General features: G+C 39.8%; 1 protein-coding gene across 1 annotated transcript; it reads left to right on the forward strand.

Annotated features, from left to right (window-relative positions):
* Window positions 1-232: 232 nt before the first annotated feature.
* On the forward strand, window positions 233-26758 carry LOC145705125 (dynein axonemal assembly factor 3-like). Its single transcript, XM_081782581.1, has 4 exons — window positions 233-509; window positions 549-662; window positions 706-861; window positions 26207-26758. Exons 1-4 carry the CDS (start codon window positions 381-383, stop codon window positions 26729-26731), a joined length of 924 nt encoding a protein of 307 aa, XP_081638707.1. The 5' UTR covers window positions 233-380; the 3' UTR covers window positions 26732-26758.
* The last annotated feature ends 26 nt before the right edge of the window (window positions 26759-26784 follow it).

Genomic DNA, 26784 nt, shown 5'->3' on the forward strand with positions numbered 1-26784 from the left:
TTTCTCCTGCGACAGATCTCGCTCAATATGCGGCTAATAAAGATGAAGAGTTGAATGTTTTGCTTGTTGGGCCTGGCGATGTCCGACATGTTTTACGGACAGTAGCTGAGAATCCTGGACGAAAAATAAATTTTTATATCTATGAATCGCATGTCGAATGTATTGCTCGGCATTTGCTGCTTCTACTAGCTAAGGGTTCAATTTTCCAAAATTAAAATTACGATATCTTCAAAATTGACCCCCTTAAAGTCGCTTCAGAACCGAACGGCGCTTATTCACTTCAGAATAAAACTGCTCTCTATCTGGACATCTTCGGAAACACCCTTCTTCGTCCCGCCAGTCAAAGCTACCTGTTTCAAAAATCACGGGTTTTATCAGATATGGTTACCGACTCTTCTTACTGCAAGAAGAGAGCCTCGTTTCTTGAGCTCGATCGGCTAAAGTTCAAGGATCGCGACCGACTTGATGACCAGTTTGTATTTTGGAGATCGGCGAAGGACAAATTCATGGTAATTCACCCTGAAATTTGTGTAAAAAACCGGTTTTAGGTTAGCCAGCAATGGGATATCAGGCAAAGACAGTACATGGGCTCGAGATACGACGCGAGGGAAGGAGCGTTTGACTGGGATCTGCAGATGGGTCTTCATGACCGAGGAGCAAAGGTTGTTTTTGTCTCTGAAATCTGAAAATAAAAGAAAAGTTAAGACGATTATGAAACACGAGTACAAGAATTTCCGGGCCACTGGCGTTGCTTTTTCACCCGAAGAAAATGAAAACCACGAAGCTCCAAACAGATCTCTTTCTTCGAGCAAAGTAATGGGAGATGGCCGTGGCGATAAAAACGCTTACAGAGGATACTGGGTAGGAAAAAAGGTGTAGCAAGAGGCGTCGTAATTATCTATTTAAGCCGACTACTAGGACACTAATATAAACACCGGAAGGTCACCGGATGTTATTCTCTTCCGGTAAACTTCCGGAAAAGAATAACATCCGGTGACCTTCCGGTGCACTTCCGGTTTAAATCAGTCTTGTTTTATTATAAGTGAAAATATATAATTTATTATAAACAAATAAATATTTAGATAAAAACTTCAGTCACCAAATAAATAAATATTTAGATAAAAACTTCAGTCACCAAATAAGTAAATATAAAAATAAATCTCTCAATCTTGAATTCGCGCTCGGGAGAGTAGTAGGACGTGATCCTCAGAAGATGGCTCCCACGTGACGTCCGTCGAGCGGAGATAGTCATCCAGTCTTCGAGCCAGAAGTTTTCGCGCTCTTTTTTTCTTTTTTTTCTTATGTTGGCTTGAATAATTTCACGTAAAAATAATAAAGAAGGCTATGAAGATAAAACTCGTGCGATATTATTTTAAGCCCACCTGGAAGTCAACATAAGTGTGAGCTTCCTGATTTTTTTGCATTTTATACGTGCTTTTTGCTAAATCAATAAAAATGTTCCGAATATATAATCTCTCTTACCAATCATTTTGTAATCATGACCCATCAGGCGAATTGAATCGCCCTTCACCACATCTTTTCGCTGCACCCATCGTCCATTCTCCTCAAAATATCTTTTTGGCATATTATATAAGCGTTCATATTTGCAAAAAAAAAAAATATATATATATATCTCATGCGTTTCCTTCCGTTCACGACAAGGAATAAATATTCTGCCGGTCGTATTTCCTCATTGCCACACAGGAGGCATTCTCCCTTCGCGACTATTTCTTGCAAATTTATATCTTTGCTGTCCAAGGCGTCTTCAATGAAAATTTCACAGAAGAAGGGCTCCTAAAAATCTTAGAACAAGAAAAAAAAAAGGGCGAATTACCATGCAAGACTCGCAACAACGAAAATCTTCCAAGATCTTCTGCTTATTTTCACCGTCACTTATTTGGGGTTCTTATTTGAAAAAATACTCATTGTTCATTTGATTAAGAATCTTTCTTCTAACGATAAAAGATTTCATATTGAGAATTTGATTAAGATATTTTTATTAATGAACCACACCTTTCGGAAAAATTTTTCAATAACCCTCGTAGACCTTCGGTTACTCCGAGTCCAGTTTTAGTCCATCTAAAACCGCTCTCCCAGAGTAACCTTTTTGTTTCCTTGACGACATCATCGAGTGCTTGAACCGCTTAGCAGGTTGTTAAATATGCGTCGCGGAATAAAAAAAAAAGACTTACTGTTGACAAATGTCAGTTTTTGCATCTCTGCGATGAGACAGTTGGCCGGCTTCAGCTTTCGAATACAGCCTGCAATGAGAAGAAGATTCACTTAAATACGAGTTCAGTTATTTTTAAGGGAGCAAGCGGCTTCGTTCACAACTTGCGAACGCCGTTCGTTATCTTGTAAACACCGTTCACAAGGAGAAAATTTTGACCAATAATCGTTCACAACTTTTTTCATCACGTGTCCGAGCGCTAGAGAAACACTGCTCCTGTCAACCAAATGAGTTTTATACCAGAAAATGCTTGAAACGAACACTCATGGTAAGATTTTCTCCGTTGCGAACGGCGTTCACAAGATTACGAACGGCGTTCGCAAATTTCGAACAAAGATACACATACCGGCTGCAGACAACCAACACGTAGAGTAAGCAAGATGCTCCGCTTCGCCGGCTTTCTCTCCCTTATTTATGAATCCTCGATCCGCAAGGTGCTTGTTTGACAAAAAGTCGGGGTCAACTAGATCCCAGGGGGCGACTTCGATGGGTTCCTCGACGACCTCATGAACGTCGTCGTCCTCACGATCGTCGATGACCTCACGAACATCGTCGTCCTCGGCCTCGTCATCTTCGTCCTCAGGAGGAACAAGAGGGTCCTCAATTGGCCCCTCGTCAGGAAGCTCGCCGTCGGACTCATGACCGGGGTCCACCTCCATGTTCTCGCCATCGAGTCTTCGATGGTGAATAAATACTTATTTCCGGTATTTATAAATATAAACTCGGAAGTTCAGTGTTTATTAATATGTCATCAACAACTTCCGTTGTGTATCCGTTACGATATGAGAATAAAATTTAAGATTTGATTATTTTCAGTTCCGATCCAATGCTTTCTTTTGATAAATAAAAAGGATGAGCAAAAGAAAATTGAAGCAAAAGAGAAATGAGCACCGTTATCAATGGAGAACTTCTACCAGACGCAACCTTCACATATCCTTTTCGTATTTTGCTCAGTGGATCTTCTGGAGCAGGAAAAACTTATATCGCAAAACAAGTTCTTTTGAACAGACATCTATTTCAAAAGAAGACTAAACGAGTTTTCTATTATTATCCTTGTTTTTTGGAAGAAAAACCAGTGAAGTGGGATGATCTTTGTGTCCCTGTAAGCTACAGGGTTGGACTTCCTTCTCAAGAGGAAATTGACGAGATTCCGTCACATTCAACAATTGTACTCGATGATTTATATGAAGAAGCGATTCAAAGTCAAGCGATCGATCATCTGTTTCGAGTGACAAGTGGGAAGCGGAATTTAAATGTGATGATAATGACGCAAAATAACTATGCTCAAGGAAAATTCGGGAGAAACATCAAGCTCAACTGCAACGCTACCTTTCTATGCAGAAACTGTCTTGATGGGACAGTTAATAAACGTGCATGTAGTCAAGCTGGACTTCTAAAAGCTTACAAAAGAGCAACGGAAGAAAACAAGAACAAACAATATCCGTACATGTTTCTGGATCAATCACCCCGAGGCCATGCCTCGAGCTATCGTCTCTATACAGATATATTCACCGATTATCCGGTTGTTTTCTCAGTTAGCGGAATGAAGGCCTGCATCGTACCATACAACGATTTCAAGCAGAATTTCGATATTATCGCCAGAGACAATACTTTCGAAGCAGTCGAAAAGAAACATGAGAAGAAATACCCGGAGTGCAAAACTATTGAGTCAACAAGAGTCAAATCAAAGATCAGATGCGACAGTTTTACCGAAGACTCGTCAGAGTCGGAGGTTGAAAGGTCAAGATCCAGAAAGCGAAACAAGAAGTCGAGTAACGACAAGAAATCAAAAAGGAAAGCAAAGAAGCGAAGACGACATTCAACCTCAAGCGAAGCGTCTTCGGAAACCGACGAGGAAGAGAAATCAAAATCAAAAAAGAGTAAGCGAAGACGTCCTTCAACCTCAAGCGAATCAGATAGCGAAAACATCAGCTCAGACGAAGTCGATTCAAAATCAAAAAAATCGAAGCGAAGAAGAAATTCAAGCTCATCCGAAAGTCCAACCTCCGAAGAAGTCAGCTCTGGAGGATCAGATTCAAGCCCTGTACGAAAACGTGGCAAGCGCTCCAGCATTCTCAGCGAAAGTAGCGGAATTTCTCCGGAAGAATAAAGTGTCTAGTACTCATCGTCGCATATCCAAAAAGCGATTTCCTCGTCGACGATTTATTGTTGACACTGCATTCAAAATATTCCAGGGTGATCTTATTGACTACCAAAAATTCAAATACTCTAATCGACATCACGTTTTTATTCTTCTCATTATCGACTGTTTTTCACGTTATGTTTGGACAAGACCTCTCAAAACCAAATCTGGGAAGGATGTGGCAAACGCTCTCAACGACATATTTCAAGATTTTATTGAGTGGCCGAATTCTTTGATTACAGATGAAGGTCTGGAATTCTACAACTCAAATGTGCGCAAAATTCTGGATCGATATGGACTGCATCACTATAGTATCAAAAGTAAAATGAAGGCAGCGATAGCAGAACGTGCGATTCAAACTTTCAGAAAACGTATACATCTTTTCATGAAAAGAAACAGGACTAAAACTTGGATCGATGTTCTTCCGGCTATAACAAAAGGATATAATTCAACTCCTCATCGTTCAATTGGCATGGCTCCAAACCAAGTCTCATCAAAAAATAGAGCACAGGTTTTCACTCGACTATATCCCGACATTGACTTAAAAGTCAAGCCCAGACTAAAAGTTGGCAACGTTGTGAGAGTAAAAAAGAAAAAAGAACTTTTCGAAAAAGGATACACGCAAAATTGGTCAGACGAAGTTTACATCATCACGGACATCCGTCAAAGAGCTGGTATAGTTTGGTATAAAATTGCTGACGAAGAAGGAAATCGTCAACCTCGAATCAAGTATTATTTCGAACTCAATCTTGTCGCCAATGATATTGAATCTTTTCGGAACAAGAAGCAAGGAACTAAAAGTCCCTGAAATTTTATTTGATAACAACGAAGAATACTGTGTTCAAATTGTAAGCGCTGTCTGTAATCTTATGACCACTCCACGTGACGTTGGCATTGCTTTCATAACGTGTAACTCAATTGCTTCTTGCTATGGAGAACCGAATACGCTCATGATGGGTCAAATCCGTCCAAACGATAGGTGGTGCCATTTTTCCGACCAACGCTCCCTTTTCTTCCCTTTAAACGTATATAACTGGCGGGATACGACATTTTCAATCGACTTAGAAAGTGAACACGTTGTCCAACAATTTTCTCTGCAGATCCAGATTACAACAAGAGAATGAAAACCATTATTTCCGCGCTCGAAAGTCGACCAAAAAAATGGTTTCCCAAATCTCAGTCGGGCGCAGGAAAAAGAAAATCAAAAAAAGCTCCAACCAAATTAAAACTTACTCCAGCAAGAAAAAAACCTTCCTCAAAACCAAAGAAAAAAAGAAATTTTACAACAAAAGACTTGAAAAAGTCAAAGAAGTCGTCCAAAAAGAAAAGAGCATGAACTCTTACTATATTGCTAAACGTTTAGAACGTGTACAAAATTTCCTTGGTGTTTTCTCTATTGATACTCTTTCCACTCTTAATGAATATCCTGCTTTTCTCGTTGTTAATCTTTCACCGGAAAAGTCAAAAGGTTCTCACTGGATAGCACTTCGTATTGAAAAGTCAAAAATCGAGATTTTTGATAGTTTGAAATTAGGAAAATATCCAAAAGAATTAACCGACTTTTTCGGTGATCGTAAAAAATATTTTTATAAAAAAATTCAATCAGATGCGTCATTTTACTGTGGTTTCTACGTCTGTTTCTATGTTATCTTTCGCTCTCTTTATTCTATGAAAAAACTTTCCTCTATTTTTTCTAAAAATCTTACTGAGAACGATCAACTTCTTTTTGACAAACTCTCTCAAATTTGGTGATTAAAATTGGTGAAAAACGATCTTCAATCTTTACTTGTTTAGACTGAAACTATGATAGAAGTTGAGTACTACGACCAGAAAGTCGTAAAGCGTCACTATCCCAGAGAGGTAGATAGTTTAACCGGACGTCTTCATTTCCACTTCGATGCTGATCCAAACCTTTTTCTCGTCAAAAACAACATTGCGATTCATTTCACGATCGAACTTGACAAGAACTACATCCCCTGCAATGGATTCGCAAGCAAACAGTTTGGAAAAACAGAAGTTGCCGTGAATTCTCAGATAATTGATAACTCCAATTCAAAGTAAGAGTTTTTGTTCATAGATTAGCCTTACTTTTTCTCTTAGCGCGCATTATATGCTAGCTGATTATTTGACAAAGCTGACAAACTACGATCCTCAATATGTGATGACTGCTTTCCAGATCGAAGGGTACTATGACGAGTACAATTTTGAGACACTTGCGACAGATGCGGCTAAGGAAGAAATCAGAGACGGTAGGAGACCAGGCTGCTTTGTCAACTCCGATGGGAATTATGTTTACGAACTCATCTTCTTACCTACTCACGGATTCTTCCTTGAAAATAAACCTCTTCCTCTCAACACTGATCTATCACTGACGCTCTACCGTCTAAAGCATGAGTTCTCTACAATTTTTATTGGAAGCGACCCAAATGATAAGTTGCCGGCTGGAGAAGCTCTCAAAATAACAGATGCCTATGCAATGGTTGAATATGTGTCCTCTACAAGCTTGAGAAATCATTTTGCGAGAATCAAATCAAAACCGATCTCCTACAAATTCAATGACACTATGATAAAGACAATGGCTTTACCAAAAGGTCGTAAGCAAGTTCAGCTTCTCAATGTTACTGGTGGAAATACTCCCGCGTACATGTTCTTTGGACTCATCAAAACAGATGCCTTGTTTGGATCGGATGCTTTTGAGTCCACAAATTTCAGTTTTCATCAGGATCTTACTCAAATAAACGTCACATTAAATGGGCAGTCGCTCCATGGATATCCTCAGGTAAGATAACATAGAAGAATAAAAAAATTTATCATGTTTCTAGAAAATCACGAATCAGTATCCAATTCTCCCTTATTGGAAATTTCAAAATGCTCTTGGAAGAATCTCTCAAAGCAACTTGTCTTATGTGACATCCATGGATGCGTACAAGAGCAATGCAATTTTCGCTCATGAATTTGAGGGCGAGGAAATATCACAAGGATGGCTCTCCTTCACATTCGATTTCAACAAACCACTAGATGACGACGATGACTATCACATTGTTATATGGTCAATTGTGTCTGTCAAACTTACGATTGACGAACATAAACAAGTCGAAAAAACGTTATTGTAAAGGTAAACATAAAAGAATCACTGGTAGTAAAAGATGCACTGACTAACCAGTGCTTTAGCACTTCTGGACTTGATTTTGTCATTTTCGTCATTCTCAAAAAGATGTTTGTCACGATTAAATCTTTCACTTTTCGATCACACAACGGAGGCGGATTTTTCAAAGTCAAGGGAACTTTTATCCCAGGCTTTGAGAGTCATTTTGACTATACCCAACCTGCTTCAGAAATCAACTTGAGAATGTATGAAAGGACTGCAGCTGAAATTTCTGAAACGTTCGCTACTCTTCTTTCCTTCACAGAATCTCATCAACCTGCGTCCGTCAACCTTACTTCCGAGTCAAAGCAATCCGACTGGGAAAGAGAGCACAATATCCCCGCTTCCTACACTTTCCGATTCAGTCGACTTCCGACTCAGTCAACTCCGACCCAGCTTTCTCCCATTCAGCCAACTCCGGCTCCGCTTTCTCCCATTCAGCCAACTCCGATCAAGCCAACTCCGATCCAGCCAACTCCGATCCAGCCAACTCCGATTCAGCCAACTCTGATTCAGCCAACTCCTATCAAGCCAACTCTCATCCAGCCAACTCCCATTCAGCCAACTCCAATCCAGCCAACTCCGATTCAGCCGATTCAGCCAGCTTACGAACAACCAACTCCGATTCAGCCAGCTTCCGAGCAACAAATGGACATCTAATCTTTTCCTTTTCTGATCGTTTTCTGCTTCTTTACTCGAGTAATAAAATTTGGTGTTTTTTTTATTTCCTTGTCGTTCTTTCAAGCAGGTTCCTTTATTTATAAACATTCAAGACGCGAAGTTCCGCTCGAGTAGAATCAGTGGTCAAAAGCAGGCACTGAGTATCCAGCGCTTTTGAACCTCATAGAAGAATTCTTAGTTGATCTCATTCTCAACAAAAAAAATGTTCCGATGTTCCGAAGTCTCCTCAGCTGATTTTATGGTTCAAATTGAAGCCTTCGACTTTGAGCATAAAGGTTGTGGAGGAGTTTTTCACATTGATGCCATGTGCATGCCGCTTATCGACGTTCACTTTCCTGGTGGATTCCCAGCAGCAGAGCTTGATCTCCGGATAACAGTCTCGACAAAACAAGAGGTTGAGACGGAATTCCTTCAGCTTTTGGAATTTTGTCACTCAAAAAAGCCCGTACCAATAATTCTTCTTGAAAAAGTGCTCACTTCCGAGGGAAAAAAAGGGGAAGCAATTTTTGGTTGCTGGACGTTTCAATACAACTTCCCGATGCAACTCGAGCAGACTCCTCCAGAGGATTGTTCAAACTGTGGATCACCAATATTCAAGCTTGAAGAATGGAAGGTGACAAAGTATAATCATTGAATCTTCAAATGAAACTGTCTTTTCTTGTGGTGCTTTGCTTTTCTATACTTTCTTAGATAAACTGTGGTGCTTGCTCTACTTTACTTTTATTTTGTCGTGCTTTCCTTTGTAAATATTTTTCGGTGAAAATAAATGTCGGTGATAAATCTTTTTGTAGTTTTTTGAAGCAGGATCTTTTATTTATAAACAAAGGAAGCGTAGAAGCGGTGTCAAGGCTAGGAAAAGAGCACTGGTTAACCAGTGCATTTGAACTTCAGGAGCAAAATCGATTCTTCTCTCATTCGCAAAAATGATCGTTACAATCAAAGACTTTGATTTTCACACCGCCAATAAAGGAGGAGTTTTCTACATCGACGCTTCAGTGATCTCGAATGACGATAAATTTTTTCCTGATGGATTCTCAGGAGAAGAAATTGAGCTCCGTCTGCCTGTTTCAACTAAACATCAGCTCGAAGTCGAGTTCCTTCACCTGCTCGAGTTTCGCCACACCAAGAAGCAGCTACTGATCGAGATCGAACGCGAGGCTCTTCAAACACTCTCTGAACAGATGAGAAATGAGCCAAAAGCGTACATTTTCAGGTACACTATGCCATTCCAACCTGAAGAAGAGCCATCTCATGACTGTCCCATCTGCGGTCAAGAAAATGTCTTCCAATCTCCGTCCGTTCTTGGATGGAACTTGCGTACAACTCCCGACGATGATGTTCTAACGCAGCCCGAGCAAACAGGAACGATTTACATCAACGAGGACTACCAAGCTGTTCCACCACCAAAAAAGTCTCGGAGCCTCTGAATAATCAAATGCAAGCTTTTTCAATTTCGGCTCTTTTCTGTTTCTGCTTCTCAAAATTTCTGCTCCTAAAAATTTCTGATCTTTCATACTTCTTTGTTTTTTCTACTCAATTTCTATCTGGTGAAAATAAAATTTGGTGAAAATATAAATTGTATTAAGCGTTTTTTTTTATGCAATCAAAGCAAAGAGATTTCAGAAATTTGGAATGTATTCGGTAAGCCAATGACAATAACGATTAAAAAATATACTGTTTCATTTTAAGAAAGCGGTTGATACAGAAGACGAAGTTGTCAAAACAGTTTTCATTTGATAAGAATTATATCCCGAAGTGATAACAACAATGTTTTTAATGATAGTGTTTCATTTTAGAATTCAATTTCCATTTTTGCAGAAGCGATCATAATGATAGATATAAAAATTTGAGTTTCATTTTTTGGATTTGATGAGAATTAAGAAATTTGAGATGTTAAATCGAGTAGAGTATCCAAAAGAGGGCGCGCAGAGTAGAAACAAGGTCACACTGAGAGTCCCGCTGCGTCTTGGTTTCATTTCATCTTTGTAACGTAGACGCTGCAGGTGAGAAGTTTAGTCAGATTGAACCCGCTCTTTCTGAAGCTTGATTGATTCTCGTGCTCGATCTCGACCATTTGAGGAATTTCGGACCAGCTTGGAATATTTTCAAGAAAGGCTTTCTTGGAAAATTTGTCTTTAATCAAGTGTGGCTCGATCGGAAGTCCAGTTGATATTTGAGGCCAGTGAAATCGGTAGCGGGAATCTGGATCTTCAGTCAAAATATTTTCCATGAGAAAACCGAAATCAATTTTGATTCGAAATACTGGAGAAATCACATCGAAGATGTCTTCGATGAGGCTGTTCAAATCAAAATTTTTATTTAAGAGTAATCTCAAATGAGCAGTTTCAACGATTCGCCCAGGTTTCGGAGGAGGTATGATTAGCCTGTTGTGAAGCTGACCAACTCTCTCGGTTTGTCGGAAAAAATCGAGCTCCTCTTCGGCGAGAGGAAGGTAAGTTCCTCCATATTCTTTTCGAAGCGCTTCAAGATCAGCTCGCTCTGATGGATAAAAAGGCATTTTGCAAAAAAGAGTGAAGCCAGTTGATATATATGCACCAAGATTTATTGAAATGGAACAGATTAAAGGATTTTACCGTCAAGGGTCAGTGGTTTACATGTCACGCCGTCCGACATGACTCGAAGTTTAACAAAAATATTCGAAAGAACTTTTTTTTTTCAATCGAAATCCGCTTAACAATATTGTCGTTGGTCGAGCGTAACATGCGAACTTGACAAGTATTATTTGTGGCAATGGTCCCTTTTAAACAGTCGAGAAATTCTTGAAGTTTGAGCTCGTGATTATGAGGAACTCCTTTCGTCGATCGCTTGCTCTCTTTCTTTTCTTCATCAAAGCCAAAGTACATCTTGTTTCCGAGGCAGACAAGGGCGCCGTTATTTGTTTGCCACTCAGCTATTAGAGTTTAAAATCCAGATGCAAAATGATCAAACCTTTGAGAAGACCAGGAGTTTTATGATTAAGAGTGGTGTCTTCAAGAACAATCCATTTGTGCCAAACTTGAAGAAACTCTTCCATAAGCTCCTCTCGAACACATGGTAGCAGAGCGGCTTCCATCTGTGACCTTGTTGTTTGTCCATCCGTTCCGCTTCGAGTAAACGCTGAAATATTTTTATAAGTGGCAGAAAATACAAACTTACATATTGCTAAGCTGTCAGTATCACAGTAGTTTAGCTTGTAGGACCCAGGTCTCAGGTATTTGTGAAGAAAATTGTAAACAAAGGAGAGAAAATGGAGTTTTGAATTTTGAAGAATAGCCACACCGAGAACAGTTGGCTTATCATCTTTGATCCGCAACTTGTCAAAAATGACCTCTGAAATTTCATACTCTCCGTTTTCTTGACAGAGAGCCTCCGATGATTTATAAGTTGGTTTAACAATAGATTTCTTGAGCTGTTTATCGTCGTTGAATTTTGTATTTGGACGATCAACTTGCTCGATCGCCTTCCCAAATCCTCCGCAATTTCCGATGGTCTTAAAAGCCAAAGCGAGAGCAGAGTTATTGGCATCAAGGGCGTTTACGCGACCATTGGTTATATTATTGGCATAATCGCTTAGACTTTTGGTCGCTCGAAATTGAGTAAAAGATCGAATATTTGTTATTTCCAAACCAAGTTCAAGATAAAATTTCACTAATGTTGTCAAGAGAAACATTTTCTTACCATTGTAAGTCTGAACAACAGTTTCCTGGTCGCACTTGCTTCCAGTTTTCTCAAACTGAGCTTTCATATATGAACTCAAATGCTCGTCAGTGATTTTCATACGCTGAATGACCGGAGGAAAATTTATGTACGAAATCTGATCAAAAACTTCTTTCGGACAAGAAACATCGGCCTCGATAAATCCGTATATCTCATCATTTTTTATTCCTTCAAGAATGCTTTTTTCTGATTCTTTCAGCTTGAAAATATGTCCCCAATATTTAGAAACTCGGTCAACATAATATTTATTTCGTCGGTGAACCCATTCACATTCTCGCATGATGTGAACAGTCCCTTTTCTGGACAAAATTCGACGTTTCTTCTCAAACCCATGGTCAATCTGACCGGGGTTGCAATCAACACAATATTGATGAAAATAACATCCTAAAAACTCGAAATAATGATGCTGTCCATCAACACAAGCGTACCCGTCAATTTTATAATTAAGGACCTGGTGCTCTCCCCTGAAATACTGATGCTCAAGTCGGACCCGCTCTCCATTAGTCTGAACCAACAAGGGGCTGAACTCGTCAATGTATGTAAGCCATTGAAGCGCAGCAAGAGAGTTGTCCGACGTCATTATGGATTTTCGAAAGACGGTATTGTCGATTTTCTGCCATCTGATACCTTATCATAAGAGTGAGCTCAGAAACAGTAAAAAAATTACCTGGAGTGGACGGTAATAGCATCTTCTGTGCGTACAAGTACAAAGCATTGAAGTCAAAAAAGACTATCTTTGTAAAAGGATCCCCATTTGGCGCGAACTTGGCATTTCTCGGAGCGTCCACCTCGGGTCGAAGCTCAGTGTAGCGAGAATAGACGTTTACCAGACCACCGATGATATTATCGCGGAGAAGTTTATGTTCTTTGTGACAAGTACGGTGGAAGGAAACTTGAAAAATATTATTAAAATCAATTTCACAAAAAATAACTTACATGTGAGCGGTGAATCTTTCGAATACCCTTCAAAAACGCACGCCATCGCAAATTTTGGTAGACTCATGCAAAAAGAAGGGTCAATTTTGAAAGTCTCAAAGAATAATTTGAATTGATTGTCGATGGCTTTCGCAAAAGGAGTGACATCTGCCAAATTGTAGTGCTGAAGCCAATGAGCCATGGAATAATGGGGGTCTCTTCTTTGATTTTTGTTAAATTCATCTTTGAAAATTTCATAATCTTCTTCTGAAATAGCTTTATTTTTAAGACTCGAGAAGAAATCCTCTCGAGGAGGAAAATTCTTGTCATTCATGATATCAAAAACGCTATGATATTTTTCATAAGGCCAAATCGCCTTTCCTTCGTCGACTCCTCCTTGTTTAAGATATCCAGCAAGATCAGTTGGAGTGCTAAAAAGTTTTGCATCTTTGAATTGATATTTCGGGGTTGACATAGAGAAGTAATGACTGCCTTTTTTAATACTTGTAAATTTGGACCCGTGTTTTTTCATCAAAATTGGGATAAGATACGGACTTAAGACTTTCAAATCAAACTTAGCACTATTGAAACCAAAGATGTCCATTTTTGCATAATTTGTGAGTTCTCGACGTAAATATCGGATTTTCATCTTTTGCTCAGCATGCACTTCAAAATTGTCAGCAACTATTGGGAGAAAAATACTACCTGAATTCATATCGATGTTTTGGAGGTTTTGAATCGAGTCTCTTAGCTCAGATGGGAGATAATTTTCTTCAGCGACTGCAAGAGATTCAATTTCGTCAACAAATCTTTGAACAAGCTCTTTTGCCCCGTCATTCTCGTCATTCCGTCGGATCAAGAATCGCTGGTATCCGAAGTTGCTTCCTATTCCGATTGAAAGAAGTCGAAGTTCAGAGTGAACTGTTGTTGACTTGTTGGTTTCTTCAATCTGACGCTCCATGGTCTCGATATCAAAAGTGACTTAAACCTTTTATTTTTTGTCATCATAGATGAAACTTACTAAATCTGGTTTTTCTGTATTTTCTCATCTCAGGTGAAAGAAACCCAGCTTGAATCGCCTCTTCAATCGGATTAATTGATGTACCGTAGACTCGTTGATTAGGAGTGATCTTTTTTACTCGCCTTTGACATCCCTTTTCATGATTCTGCAAGTATGATTCGAAAAAGGTTTCAAATCCACAGAGGGAGTTCGAACATTTGTACACATTGCCCAAACTGTTCATATCAAAAATATATCTTAGATTAAGCTTATTTGTGGAAAGAAGTTCGTCTTTATCAACAATAAAATTGAGGATCCTCGAGTTTTTATCGCTTGAAAAAGTTTGTAGTAGCTCAAGTTTGTAAAGATTCATGTGATTAGTGATTAATTGGAAAAAATTTACCTCTGCTGCAAGTTTTTTCGCAATTTTTGATAGATCTTTCGAAAAAACATCATTTGGTCCTTCAAAAAGACTCAGACCATCTATTTTGAATGAGAAATCATTTATGCTATTGATATTGGATTTCTTTCTGTATAATTTTGCGAGAAATGTGTCAAATGGGTAAAGATAAAAATAGCATTCACCCTCTTCGATTATAACGCTTGTTCTTCTCAGAACACTTTCCTCAAGAAGAACGAGTTTTATCGTATGTTTGAACTTAGATTTTACGTTGACAATGTCAAGGTTGTAAAATGCTATGATCTCTTCCTTGCTAAACGCCGAATGCACTAATGAAAGATTATGAATATGAGAAATAAATCGAGACTCTGCGAGTTTTCCGTCCTTGAATAAGGTTTTGAAATCGCCGCCAAATCTCTGGATCTCTCCCAAAGTTATCCATGGATTTAATCCAGGAAAATACAAATTATATCTCTTCATGCTCAATCAAAACGATTGCTCTTTTTATTATCGTTTTCCACTCGAGTTCACCTGCGCCACCGGCTCAACCAATACAACAAGGTCAACTTCCTGCTTATAAATAAAAATCAACAAAAAGGTATGGAGAAAAACTGTATTAGACAACAAGTGAGTAGGTTCCAACAGAGTAAAATACAGCTAAGCCGTTTTCAATCGAGAGGGCAAGCTCGTAGCCGTCGTTTTCAAGTCGGGATCGTCGTCGAGGAACTGAGTTGACCATAAGTACGGCTGAATCAACAACGACAAGGACTTTGTTTTCTTGCTCCGCGATTCGCGCACAGAGACGGTTGTCCAGATCGGTGAGGTGGTCCGATCCAATGGTCGTTTCCAAGGTCCAGCAATGACGAGGTCCAAGGGGAAACTTGACCAGTTGAAAGATCCCTGAGTCGCTTTTAACCAGGAAAAATCCCTTGAACTTGAGTATCCACGGTTCGCGCTCTGAGAAGTGATAGATTTCTTCCAAGAAAGGACGTAATTGAGGGAGTGGGTGAGATCGGGCGTTCCTGAGCAGAAATTCCAGTCCGGTGTTTGTCTGTTCGACCTCTTCGACCTCGCTGTCAGACGATTCCATCTCGGAAAAATTCAAATAGTACTTTTTCATTCTTTTTCTTCTCTACCCAGACTTTTTATTTTGAATTTCTAGCGTCGCAATTGAGCTCTGAACGCACACTGCGTAACCGGAAAGAACGCCACAAATCTGAAAGCACGCCGCGAAACTCGGCGCCATCAAGAGTTTGGGCTCAACCTCGAATTATAAAAAAACTCGTGCTCGCAAACTTTTCATCTAAAATGCCACGGAAATACTACCTTATAAATGAAGACTTCACCGAAGATGAGATTGTAATTTTCTGCCTGCAATGCAATAAGAAAATTACTCGGAATTTCGGTGTTTTTCATCCCGACGTGAAGTATGCAAAGAACGAAGAGGGAACGAAAGCTACAAGATATTCACATTGTGAATTGTGCAAAGGACAAGCGTATGTCCCTTTGACGCCCGAAGAATGGAGAGCTTTCGAGAAACAGGCTATCAAATGCGACGACGAGTATTTTTCGTACCCACTTACAGTTTCGGATTTCTGCAAAACTTTTTCGATTGCAGACTGCTTTGGATCACTGGTTACGAAACTTCGACAAAGAAGAATGGCTGCGAGACAGATCGACGATGAAGAGATGAAAAACTGCATGATTTGCCATGGAGAAGAAGAACCAATGGTAACTTAAACTTTTTCTTCACATTTTTAACGGACGCTTTTATTAGACACACAGCCCCTGCAAACACTTCTACTGCACGAAATGCTACGAGAAAATCCGACGTGAATTCAAAAGATGCTCCTTCTGCAATTTGCCGTTTGAGTACACCAACTTTATGGACATCGTTCATGAAACTGGAATCGAGTAAAACTTTTTAAACGCTGCAATCTGTCTTTCCCTGTGCACCTAGGCAAGCTGTTCTCAATAAAATCCAGTGCATGAAATTTAAGCTGCGTTAAATCTTGCAGGTGCCATATGGCCTAATGGAGGCGCTAGAAATGAAGATACTGATAAAAGCAGAGAGTTTTGGGCAGAAGTATCAAAATCGAAACACTCTTTTTGCAAGCAGAAAATGAATGACAAGTTCTCCTCCATGAATCTTGCTGACAGCGACGTCGAAAAAGAGAATAAAGCTGAATACAATCACATGGACATAGCGAGGTCCATGGAGCGTGAAGTGAGCGGATCGACGAAATACCTTGAGAGATGGATAAAACGCTCGAAATCTCTCCCTGGCCTTCTTGACTGGAGAGGTCCGGTCGTCATGCGCGGATTCAAGACGGACCTTCTTCAGGTCATCACGTATCCACTTGGAATGCAGGACCATCCATGCTTCTACAAAATCAACCTCGCGTCATGCCGATCAAAAAATTACGAAGGAAGAACCGTCAAAGTTCGGGAACGCTCGATGACAAGAAGTCGCCACGTCTCCGTAATCTTCCGCGGCAGCGGTGACTTTCGGCAAGTGATTGATACAGACGTGCCATACATTCGAGACGAGGGAAAAAAATACAAAATCAAGAATCCCAAATTCGATGTCGCCCTGGAGATCAAGCCTGATTTGACCATTGGAACCTTGCAAATCTACACTTACCAGCTGGAATGAAACAACGAAGACTCCCTTACTCGATTGACGAGTATCCATGTCCTGCTTTTCTCCCCTTTTCTGCGCCTTTCTCACTATCTTTCTTTTTCTTTGCATTTTTTCCCTCGTCTCGGATGTATGGCACTGCTTTATCATTCTCAATAACTTTCCACATGTTTCTTTAGTACATCACTTTCTGCCAGTCTCCAAATAAACAAAGAAATAAAATTTCAAAAGTAATTTATTTATCGTTGAGGCAAAGACAGAGCAATCGACCCTGCATATTGTTTATAAACATTTTCTTTGATGAAGAAAAATGAAAGTGGAACTTTCTTTCCCAAAAATGAAAGTTTTCGGTTTTCCGAAAATTCTTGATTTTTGGTGAATTTTGACGCGAATTTTCCGGTGGAACCATTCATGCCAGAGATTTGTGTAATGATGACTTTTAAAGAGTAGTTCTCAAGCTTCAAAAAACAAGAAAGAAAAATATCATATCTCTGTTCAAAATTTTTTTCTGACGAAAAAGAAAACATGTATATCAATATACATATTTTCAAATTTGGATGATTTTTTCTCCAAAATCAAATATTTTTTTCTCAGTTTGTTGTTTCTAGCTGTTTTTACCATTTTTAGTGACCAAACAACCATAAAGATCAATTTAAGCGAATATTACGACGGTTTTTGAAAAATCGAAATTTCAGCATTTTTCCGGAAATTCTCGATTTTTGGTCAATTTTGACGCAAATTTTCTGGTGGAACCATTCATTCCACAGATTTGTGTAATGATGGCTTTTGAAGAGTAGCTCTCAAGCTTCAAAAAACAAGAAAGAAAAATATCATATCTCTATTCAAAATTTCTTTCTGACGAAAAAGAAAACATGTATATCAATATACATATTTTCAAATTTGGATGATTTTTTCTCCAAAATCAAATATTTTTTTCTCAGTTTGTTGTTTCTAGATGTTTTTTACCATTTTTAGTGACCAAACAACCATAAGGATCAATTTAAGCGAATATTACGACGGTTTTTTGAAAAATCGAAATTTCAGAATTTTTCCGAAAATTCTCGATTTTTGGCCAATTTCGACGCGAATTTTCTGGAAGAACCATTCATTCCACAGATTTTAATAATAATGGGTTTTAATGAGCAGTTCTTAAGCTTCAAAAATCAAGAAAGAAAAATATCATATCTCGTTTCAAAAATTTTCTCTGAGGAAAAAGAAAACATGTATATCAATATACATATTTCCAAATTTGGATGATTTTTTCACGGTTTGTTGTTTCTAGCCTTTTTTTTGCCATTTCTGGTGAAAAAACATCCATAAGAGACAATTTAAGCGAATATTTTGATGGTTTTCGAAAAATCGAAATTTCAGAATTTTTCCGAAAATTCTCGGTTTTCGGTCAATTTTGACGCAAATTTTCTGGTGGAACCATTCATGCCAGAGATTTTTATAATGATGGCTTTTAAAGAGTAGTTCTTAAGCTTCAAAAATCAAGAAAGAAAAATATCATATCTCGTTTCAAAAATTTTCTCTGAGGAAAAGAAAACATGTATATCAATATACATATTTCCAAATTTGGCTACCTTCCGGCCAATAATATAAAGATTTGCGTTTAAACTCCCTTAACTTTTCATTTTTGATGTTTCTATAGTATTTATGCATAAAATATTTGTATATATTCCTGCAAACCTCTGAGATTCTTTATCTGGACTTTCGGTAGATAGCTTATGTTCTATATTATCAGTCAAAGAAAAGGAAGGCATTTGAAAAGGCAGCTAATATTTTTTCCGGGAATGGTTGATCGACAGGGAGGACGTCTGTTTACGCTGGCGAACTGCTCGAGCTAGAATGTTTGTTAGTTCAATTTTCTTTTGGTGTCTTTAACCTGGTTGCTCAACGTCTCGCTTGGTTTGAGTCTTTGTTGTCGCGGCGGAAGTCGTGCGAACTGATCCATTCCATGGAGGTCGGTTGACTGTTTGTGATTTTTTTGGCTCGGCAAGGCGGGTGGAAGTTTTCTTTGGAGCTTTTCGGAGGCCGGAAGTGGCAGGGTTTGCTGGCGAAACTGAAGGCGTAGCAATTGAAGAAGCGGCACTTGGTTTGCGAGCAGAAAGGCGAGCGGCGGAATTGTCAGTTTGACGGGCAGGAGTTAGATTGAGAGCGGAAGCAGCAGAGTTGACCGTCGGATCGCGTGTCGCAGTAGTCGGATTGTTGGCAGCAGGGGAAGCAGAAGACGGAGTGAGGAGATTGGTATTCGATCTTGGAGCGGTCGAGGACAGGTCAAGGGGCAAGGCGTCAAATGAACCGTCCCACTCGAGTTCAGGAGAAGGAGATTGTACTAAATATCATATAATAAGCTGTTTTTCAGGACATCTCAAACCTGGTAGGCTGCCTTGTGGCTGATGAGCTTCTGATTGTCGACTTGCTGGCGGTTCTGTTGCTGGTGGCTGATTTTCTGGCTGACGAGCGTGTCGGATGGTAATAACATGGACAATGGCTGAAACTCAATTTTAGTTTTTACGGAGCAGGAAATCAATTCACCTTGAATTACAAGACGAAAAACGAAGTAAAGCCAGACCAAAATCACTACGATGAGAGCAACCTCTTTTGAGAAAAACTTAACTAAGCAGTCTGAACTGGGTTCGAAAATTCGTGAAAAAGAAAACTCTTTAAGATTGTCTGAACCCTTGTTCTGCGTATGAGATACAAAAAATCACGTCTGTCTTGCCGCTGTCTGTCTCAGGAGAAGTTGTTGTTTCCAGGCCTGTTTCTGTTGTAGCTGTCGTAGGAGAAATCGTTGGTATTGGTCTTCGACCCATCATTCTTTTTTACTCTCTGAAATTAAATAGAAATAAATGTTTAAGAGAGTGTCCTTTTAGATGAAGAAATTGATGGCGGCACACGGGATATTGAAAGGATGGCACACGGAGGAAGAGAGTGAATGTCCTGTAGATTGGGAAGAAAGAAGGTATTGAATCGGCACACGGGAGAAGCACACAAAGGTTGAGAGATGGAAGAAGGAGGATTGTCGTTTCGCACACAGGAATGAGAAGAAGAGCGGCAACAAAGATGTGAGAGCCTTCAAGTGAATTAGAAATGAGAGAAAATAATTTCAAAAAACTTACTTTGTTTTCAAGGAGTTTAGATGTCTTCTGGAAGATGAACAGGTCGTGAGATCAGCAAGTCTAAGTTGAATTGAGATAAAGTTTTTTTGATATTTGCTTACTTCTTCGTGGAGGTTCATTCTTTTGCTTCTTGACGATGAGGCAGACGAGGATGATCATCATCAGGATCGAGACGCCAACGGCAGCGAGAATTGAGATGTTCATAATCTCCTCGATCTTTGCTTTCATCGCCGGCTCTAAGAATCGTATAAATGGAGCTCTGTAGAAATATATCTCTCAAATTTAATGACTGTATGAAAGCTTTTAGTAAATGTGGCTTGAGTCGTAAATAGCAAAAATTCTTTATTGAAAGGCTTTACCTTGGCAGGAGCAAAATTCTTCAAGCTCGTCTTGGGCGATGTAATCGAATCTGTAGTCAGTCCACGAGTCGCACATAATCACCCGAGATTCAGTCTTTTAAATGAAAAAGTATTGCATTAAACTCGCTATCATCATTCAAAAACTTTCATGTCAACAGTTCTTTTCAGACTTCCTGAATTTTTGGCTTTCCATCTTCTTTTTTCTTTCGCCAGGTACCGTTCCACTTGAGCCACTCGGGCATCACGAACTCGTGCTTCTCGTTTGGACCCCATTCTTCATACTTTTTCTTCTTCTTTGGCTTGCTCTCGTCAACTTCCTGGATGTCTTCATCGTTCCTTTTGCCCTCGTCCTTTCTTGAACCTTCGTCTTCTTTGATTGTTTCGTCTTTTCTGTTATCTATTATTCTTGTATGAGTTCGAGACTAAAGAATTGAAATTTACCTTTCGGGTGAGGACTTCCCTGGGTGAGAATTCTCTTGCAGTCCCAGATCCAGGTTCTTATACGCACTCGATATCTGTACATCAGAATGAGTATGAGCCAGATCGTTGACCCGATTGCGGCTAAGTAAGATAATTGAAACTATCGCTCATACACTCGCGGTTACCTTGCAAGCAGGCTGCTTTGAGCAAGCTTGAGTTGTCCGACTTTGGATTGTCTAACAAAGTCCTTGTCATTTCCTCGGCTGTGCTGGTGGTGGACTCCCAGGGTAAGCCAGTCTTGGACGTCGAGGGAAAGTCAGTCGTCGAGACATCATCGTCTCCACCTGGGAGATGAACAACGAATCGTCTCATCTCTGAACCCAAAACTTGTTTAGCTCTTATTAAAAGTAAAGAGTTGAAGAGAAGATAATTTAAAATCGAGAAGCCGCTTGCGGCTGCGTAAAGAAAAAATCAGATGAGCTAAAAAAAAATCAAGAAGTCGCTCGCGACTGCGTATATAAGAATCAGAAAGACTTGCTTAATCAACAAGCCGCTTGCGGCTGCTGATATATGACAGTTTATCTCTATTTATTATTTATAGTCAGCCTAAGAATTTAAATTGAAAGGCAGAAAGGAAATTTCGATATTTCTCTTTTTGTTTCTCTGCAGAATGATTCTCTTTCGAAGATGCAAGTGCAGGGCAAAGTGCGTGCTTGAAATTGGCCCGCCCTTGAGCGGGCGCTCCGCTGATTCGCCTTTTCAACCCCCGCACGCGTGAACCTAGCCTGCGGCAGGCGCGCGCACCGCAGGACCAGCCAAACTGGCGCCAAAAAAAAGCGCAGAGCGAAGCAAGATGAGAGAACTCGATTCCGAGCGCCCCTTGACCCCGTGGGAGCGAAAGATCATAGACGCAATCAAAAACGAAAATCTTCGCTCAGTTTCCGACCTATTCATCCTTATCAAAGGTATTTTAACAGCCGAAATTCAAAAGTTAATCAAATTAAAGCTGAAGTAGAATTCAACAAGGATGTCGAGCTAGCAACACAAATGATGGCCAAGATGAAAATAAACAACGAAGGAATGGAATGGGAAATGACCGCGAAAATGGATGTAGATACCGAGAACGAGGAAATGGAAATCGACAGCGTGAACAAGGAAATGGAAGTCGACAGCGTGGATGAAGAGATGGAATGTGATGGTGACCAGATCGACATGATGGAAGAGTAGAATATTGCAAGATCATTTTACTTTTCACGGAAAACATAATTGAAACGTTAACCTTATTGAAACTAGCTAATTCAAGCGTATTGTAACCTGCCACTTCATAACTAGCCATAACTGATATTTTATTGATAAAACATAATTGAAACGTCAACGATAAAACCTTATGTAAAACAGCTAATCTTTTTTGCAAGCGAATAACAACCTGCCACTTCAAAACTAGCCAAAAACTGATATTTTTTTGCCATAAATATTTAACTTCAAGTGCCTAATCATGTTCAAATTTATTGAAATATATATTTCTTAACAGTTCCAAATCATATTTATCAAATCACAGACACAATAAAAACTAAAAAAAAGAATCCAACGTGTTTAACAAGCAGGAGTTCGAGCAGGATAGAAAGCATATCATACCCAAGAATCTTGAGGAGACAAAGCAGGATCAGAATCAGTAACGACGATCGAGGCTCTTTTCGCAGTCGACTTCTTCTTTGGCTTCATCTTGCAAATCTTGATTGCCATCCAGCAGTAACCAGCGATCGCGAGTGCAACAAGGGTTGTAGCAGCTTTGTTCTGGCTGATGATTTCTTCGTTGATTTTGCAAATCAAGTCGAGAAAAGGAAATTCTTCTGAGACTGGTGCGCTGCGATTCATTTTTTTTTTAATGATAATTTTTGAGCTATCAAGCTCATTTTTATGCCCTAAATCAATGCCTCAAATCAGTGCTAAAAAAACAACGGAAGTTCACCAAAGCATGTTTATTGAAAGAAACTAAATCACCGGAAGTAAGGAAACAGAAGAGTTTGCAAAGAGGAAGGAATTCAAAGCTCAGTAAAGGTTTTTTCTGGCGTCACGGTGGCGGGAGGATCTTCTTCGTCTTCCATCATCTCAGCAACTTCGTCGATGAACTCGGTAGTTTCTCGTGTGATGAGTCCCATGCTGAGTGCTGTGTCCAGAGTCTCCCCTAAAAGATACGGCGATAAGCAAGCATCGATAATCGTATCAGGAGTACCTCCTCTTGACGGATTCTCCAGCTCCGATTGCAGCTGACGGATTTCTTCTGCTCTTGCTTGAGCGTCGTTCTCATCGACGATCTGCTGGAATTGTTCGCCGTCCAAGGAGTCGAAAGTACTATCAGCGTAGGCAATGTCTATCGCTAGATAATTGTTAGAGAGGGATTCGAAAGTTCAAATTACCTGGGACAACTTGATCGTCATCGTCGGAAGACGAATCTCCAGTCAAATCAACTTGATGAAAATTAATAGAAGCTTAAATAAAAATATTTACTTGTTGGGATTGCTGAAGCCATCATTTGTTGAATGGAAATCGGTCGGAATTCGGGAACCCGAGGAGATTGAATAACAGATGGTCGTCCAGCCGGAGAAGGAAACTCAAATGGTTGAGGACGGGGAGAGTCAAATGGAGGAGGCGTCGGCGGCGGTGTGAACATTGATGCTCGACTCGTGGAAGGTTGGCACATGTCCCAGGTCGTTTGAGTCCAAAGTTGATTCTTTTGCGACTTTGGACGAGTCGCCCATTCTTCCTCGCTATCAGGACCAGTATCAGCGCCGCTATCATCGTTGCTTTCAGCTGCGTCGTTTTCTTCAGCTGCGTCGTCAGCTTCAAAAACGTCAGAATCTCCAGCAGCGTCGTCCTCTTCAGCCTCAGCGTCGATGTCTTCCCCATTATCGCTTCCATTGTCAACTTCATCATTTTCAAGCTGATCGAGCTGGTCAATTTTTGGTCGCTTTTGTTCCGGCTCATCAGATTCGAACAATCTTCGTTTGGCAGCTAAAAAAACAATCAAGAATTTGCTTGAACGTTGACTCTTACATCTTGTTTTTGGAGGAGAGCTAGGATAGTAGGTTTCATCATCATCAGAGTCATCTTCGGAGGAGGAGGATGCGTCGCTGGAATCGTCAATGTCAATTTCTCCGTCTGAGTTCTCAATCATGTCTTCGAGTCTTGCCACAAGGGGCATGTCAAAGTCCAAATGGTCGAGAAGACCACCTTAAAAATGAGATGATTGATAGTAGTGGAACAAGAATAACTTACGAATTCGACGAAGATAGGTCTCTTTATCGACCGCCAAAATGTATTGGTCTCTGATAGTAGTCCAGAGTGCTCCCAGTAAAAGTATAAATTGGTTTGTTAGGTTGTAAGCTTGGGCGATGCCGTCAGGATTAGAAGGTAGATCGAACATTTTCAATTTGATATCTGATGAAGTTTCCTTATCTTTGTCGAGTTTTATCGGCGAGATCAGTGCGCTTACAACTTGCGACGCATGAGTTGCCATGCGCCGCGCCTTCCGTCGGAAGTAAAATTTCCAAATACAATTCTTGTTCAACGCACAAATGTTTGATTCCAGCGACATAAACGAAATTTCTAAGGAAGAGTGAGAAATCGATATTCTAGATTGAAGATTTAAGAGTTGCTAGATATTCGATAGACTTTTGATCAAGATTGTTTTCATTTTAAAAAAAATGAGACTTAGCTGATTATTTTTATGTATACCTCAAAGCTATTTAAAGCGTCGTTTTAAGAGTTTTTCAGAAATTCAAGAAAAGCGTTTGATCATTATAACAAAAATTTCTAAAGTCAATCTGCCAAATGCACGACAGGAGGCGCATCGCTTGAAATATGAGCCTCTAAAATTTTTATTCTAAAAATGATGGTATACGGATAAAAATAATTTGAATCTGCCCAGAAATTCTGACCATGGTCGATTTTGCAGTGTCCCACTTAAAAAACCGCAAAATCCAAAAAATGTCCGGAAATTCGGACTCAGGAAATTTGGAAACAAAACGTAGCTCTACAAATTTTAACTTTTGCAAAAGTCAAAGTACTTCTCGGAAAAAGTAATTTTTGTCAAGATGCACCCTGGCGGGAAAAGGTTAATATACTACACATACAATTTTCCTTTCCACGCAGAGTTAATCTCTATCACCGTTCCTTTCGCTCATGTCGAGCTCAGTTCGACGTCCTCGCCTTCGTTCGCGGAACGCTTGGGTATCCTTGTCCCAGTTCCATCTGTCTGAGATTAAAATTTGGTTTGGATTTGGGTTTTGGTTTCAGCATCGGATAAAGTCATCCAACTAGAAGAGGACTAGACTATTATACTAGTCGACGTATAATTACCTATCTTATCTATTCTGAACTTTGGAGAGAGCTTTCGGACCTGACTCAGGTTTTCCACACAGGTTGCCGAGCCCAGGTTGGAACCACGAGTCAGGACTGAGAGATCGAAGATTATGCATGGAGTAATTCTCCAAGTAAGGCTGTTTCCTAAGCCTAACCCTAAGTGAGAATAGTTGCTAAGTGGCAAAAGGGTAGCTAATCGATAAATACCCGACAGTTTCTTTCTTTTTTTTAAGTTAAAAATCACTTCGTCCTAAGTGCTGATTTTTTGACCAGTGATCCATAGATGGTGCTCCCTGACCCACTAAGGTAAAAGTAAAATTTTAATCTATCCTGCATTCTATTTCGTCGCTTTCATCGTCTTCTCGCACCCAAATTTGGTATCTTCGCCATCGTCTTTGATTAGGGTCTACGCGGAAGTACCTCACAATATTAAACGTAAATTTTCTTAGAAAATCATTCTGGAGCGGTTTTTTTTCTATTACATCTTGATAGACAGGCTTTACTCTAATTCCCCAAGACCATATAATTTGACCTTTATCATTTGTATATTCTTATTTGCAGGTAAATCCCTGACGCCAAATATGGAGTATCTTGACTGGTACCCGAGAAAAATCATTTTTGGCCGGCTAGGGTTAAGGTTTTTCGCGGAGACCCTGCCTATGAACCTTTTCCATGTGATCCCCCTTTATTCGGTTGTTGGTTACCTGCTCGTTACAAATCGGACAAGGAATCGGGAAGTTAGTCATGACGATAAATTAATAAGAATGCTGTTTATAAAATAAAAAATATATGCTTTTAATTATTCTAGAAACTATATGGTCACGTGGAAAAAGTTCATAGACGATGGAAGAAGAAGACGATGAAGACGAATGCTTTTTTTGTTTATGTTTTCATTTTATTTTCATAACAGGAAGTTTAACCATACGCACCGGAAGGTCACCGGATGTTATTCTTTTCCGGAAGTTTACCGGAAGAGAATAACATCCGGTGACCTTCCGGTGTTTACATTAGTGTCCTAGTAGTCGGCTTAAATAGATAATTACGACGACGAAGAGGTTATGAAACTTTTAGGGCGACGTCGTTGTGGGCCCTTACATAACTCACGGCGTTGAGACTGAAAATAAAGAGCTGACCAAACTCGTCAACGGCCGGCCGAGCAACTCTTCGGAGATGATCGCGAAATTCAACATCAACGAGTTGCTCACAAAAATCCACGGTTCATCAAATGAAGATGAAATCGAAACGAAGCTGGTTAAAAAGCGAGAAATCTACTCTTCCGCTGGATTCGAAAACTGCTCCGTTAAATTTCTCAGTCCAACGAGCTTTGATGACATTTCCGAATCCGCCGATTTCAAGGCGAAATTCGATGTAATTTCGCTCTCCGTTTCTCATTGCCAAAAACTCTCGCACTCGATCATCCAGAATTGCCTCAAGCCCGAATCTCACATTTTCGCCGAGACTCCTCAGTTCATCACCGATTTGAACAAAGAGCAGCTCGCCAGTACGTTGAAAATCATCAAGCAGCTCGGCAAAGACTCGAATCTTTCGGAAATCGAAGATGAATCGCTCAAGGGCCTGCTAGTTTTTACAAATTAATTCACAGTATCTGCCTCTTTTATTCTTTTCTAGAACAGAACCTATATTTTTGA

This window comes from Oikopleura dioica, chromosome PAR (genome assembly GCF_907165135.1).
Source record: "Oikopleura dioica chromosome PAR, OKI2018_I68_1.0, whole genome shotgun sequence".
Taxonomy (NCBI): Eukaryota; Metazoa; Chordata; class Appendicularia; order Copelata; family Oikopleuridae; genus Oikopleura; species Oikopleura dioica.

Coding starts and splice junctions, on each gene's coding strand:
- LOC145705125 (XM_081782581.1), top strand. CDS start 381: ATGGTTACCGACTCTTCTTACTGCAAGAAGAGAGCCTCGTTTCTTGAG. Junction 510..548: donor CGGCGAAGGACAAATTCATG/GTAATTCACCCT, acceptor AACCGGTTTTAG/GTTAGCCAGCAATGGGATAT. Junction 663..705: donor TTCATGACCGAGGAGCAAAG/GTTGTTTTTGTC, acceptor AGAAAAGTTAAG/ACGATTATGAAACACGAGTA.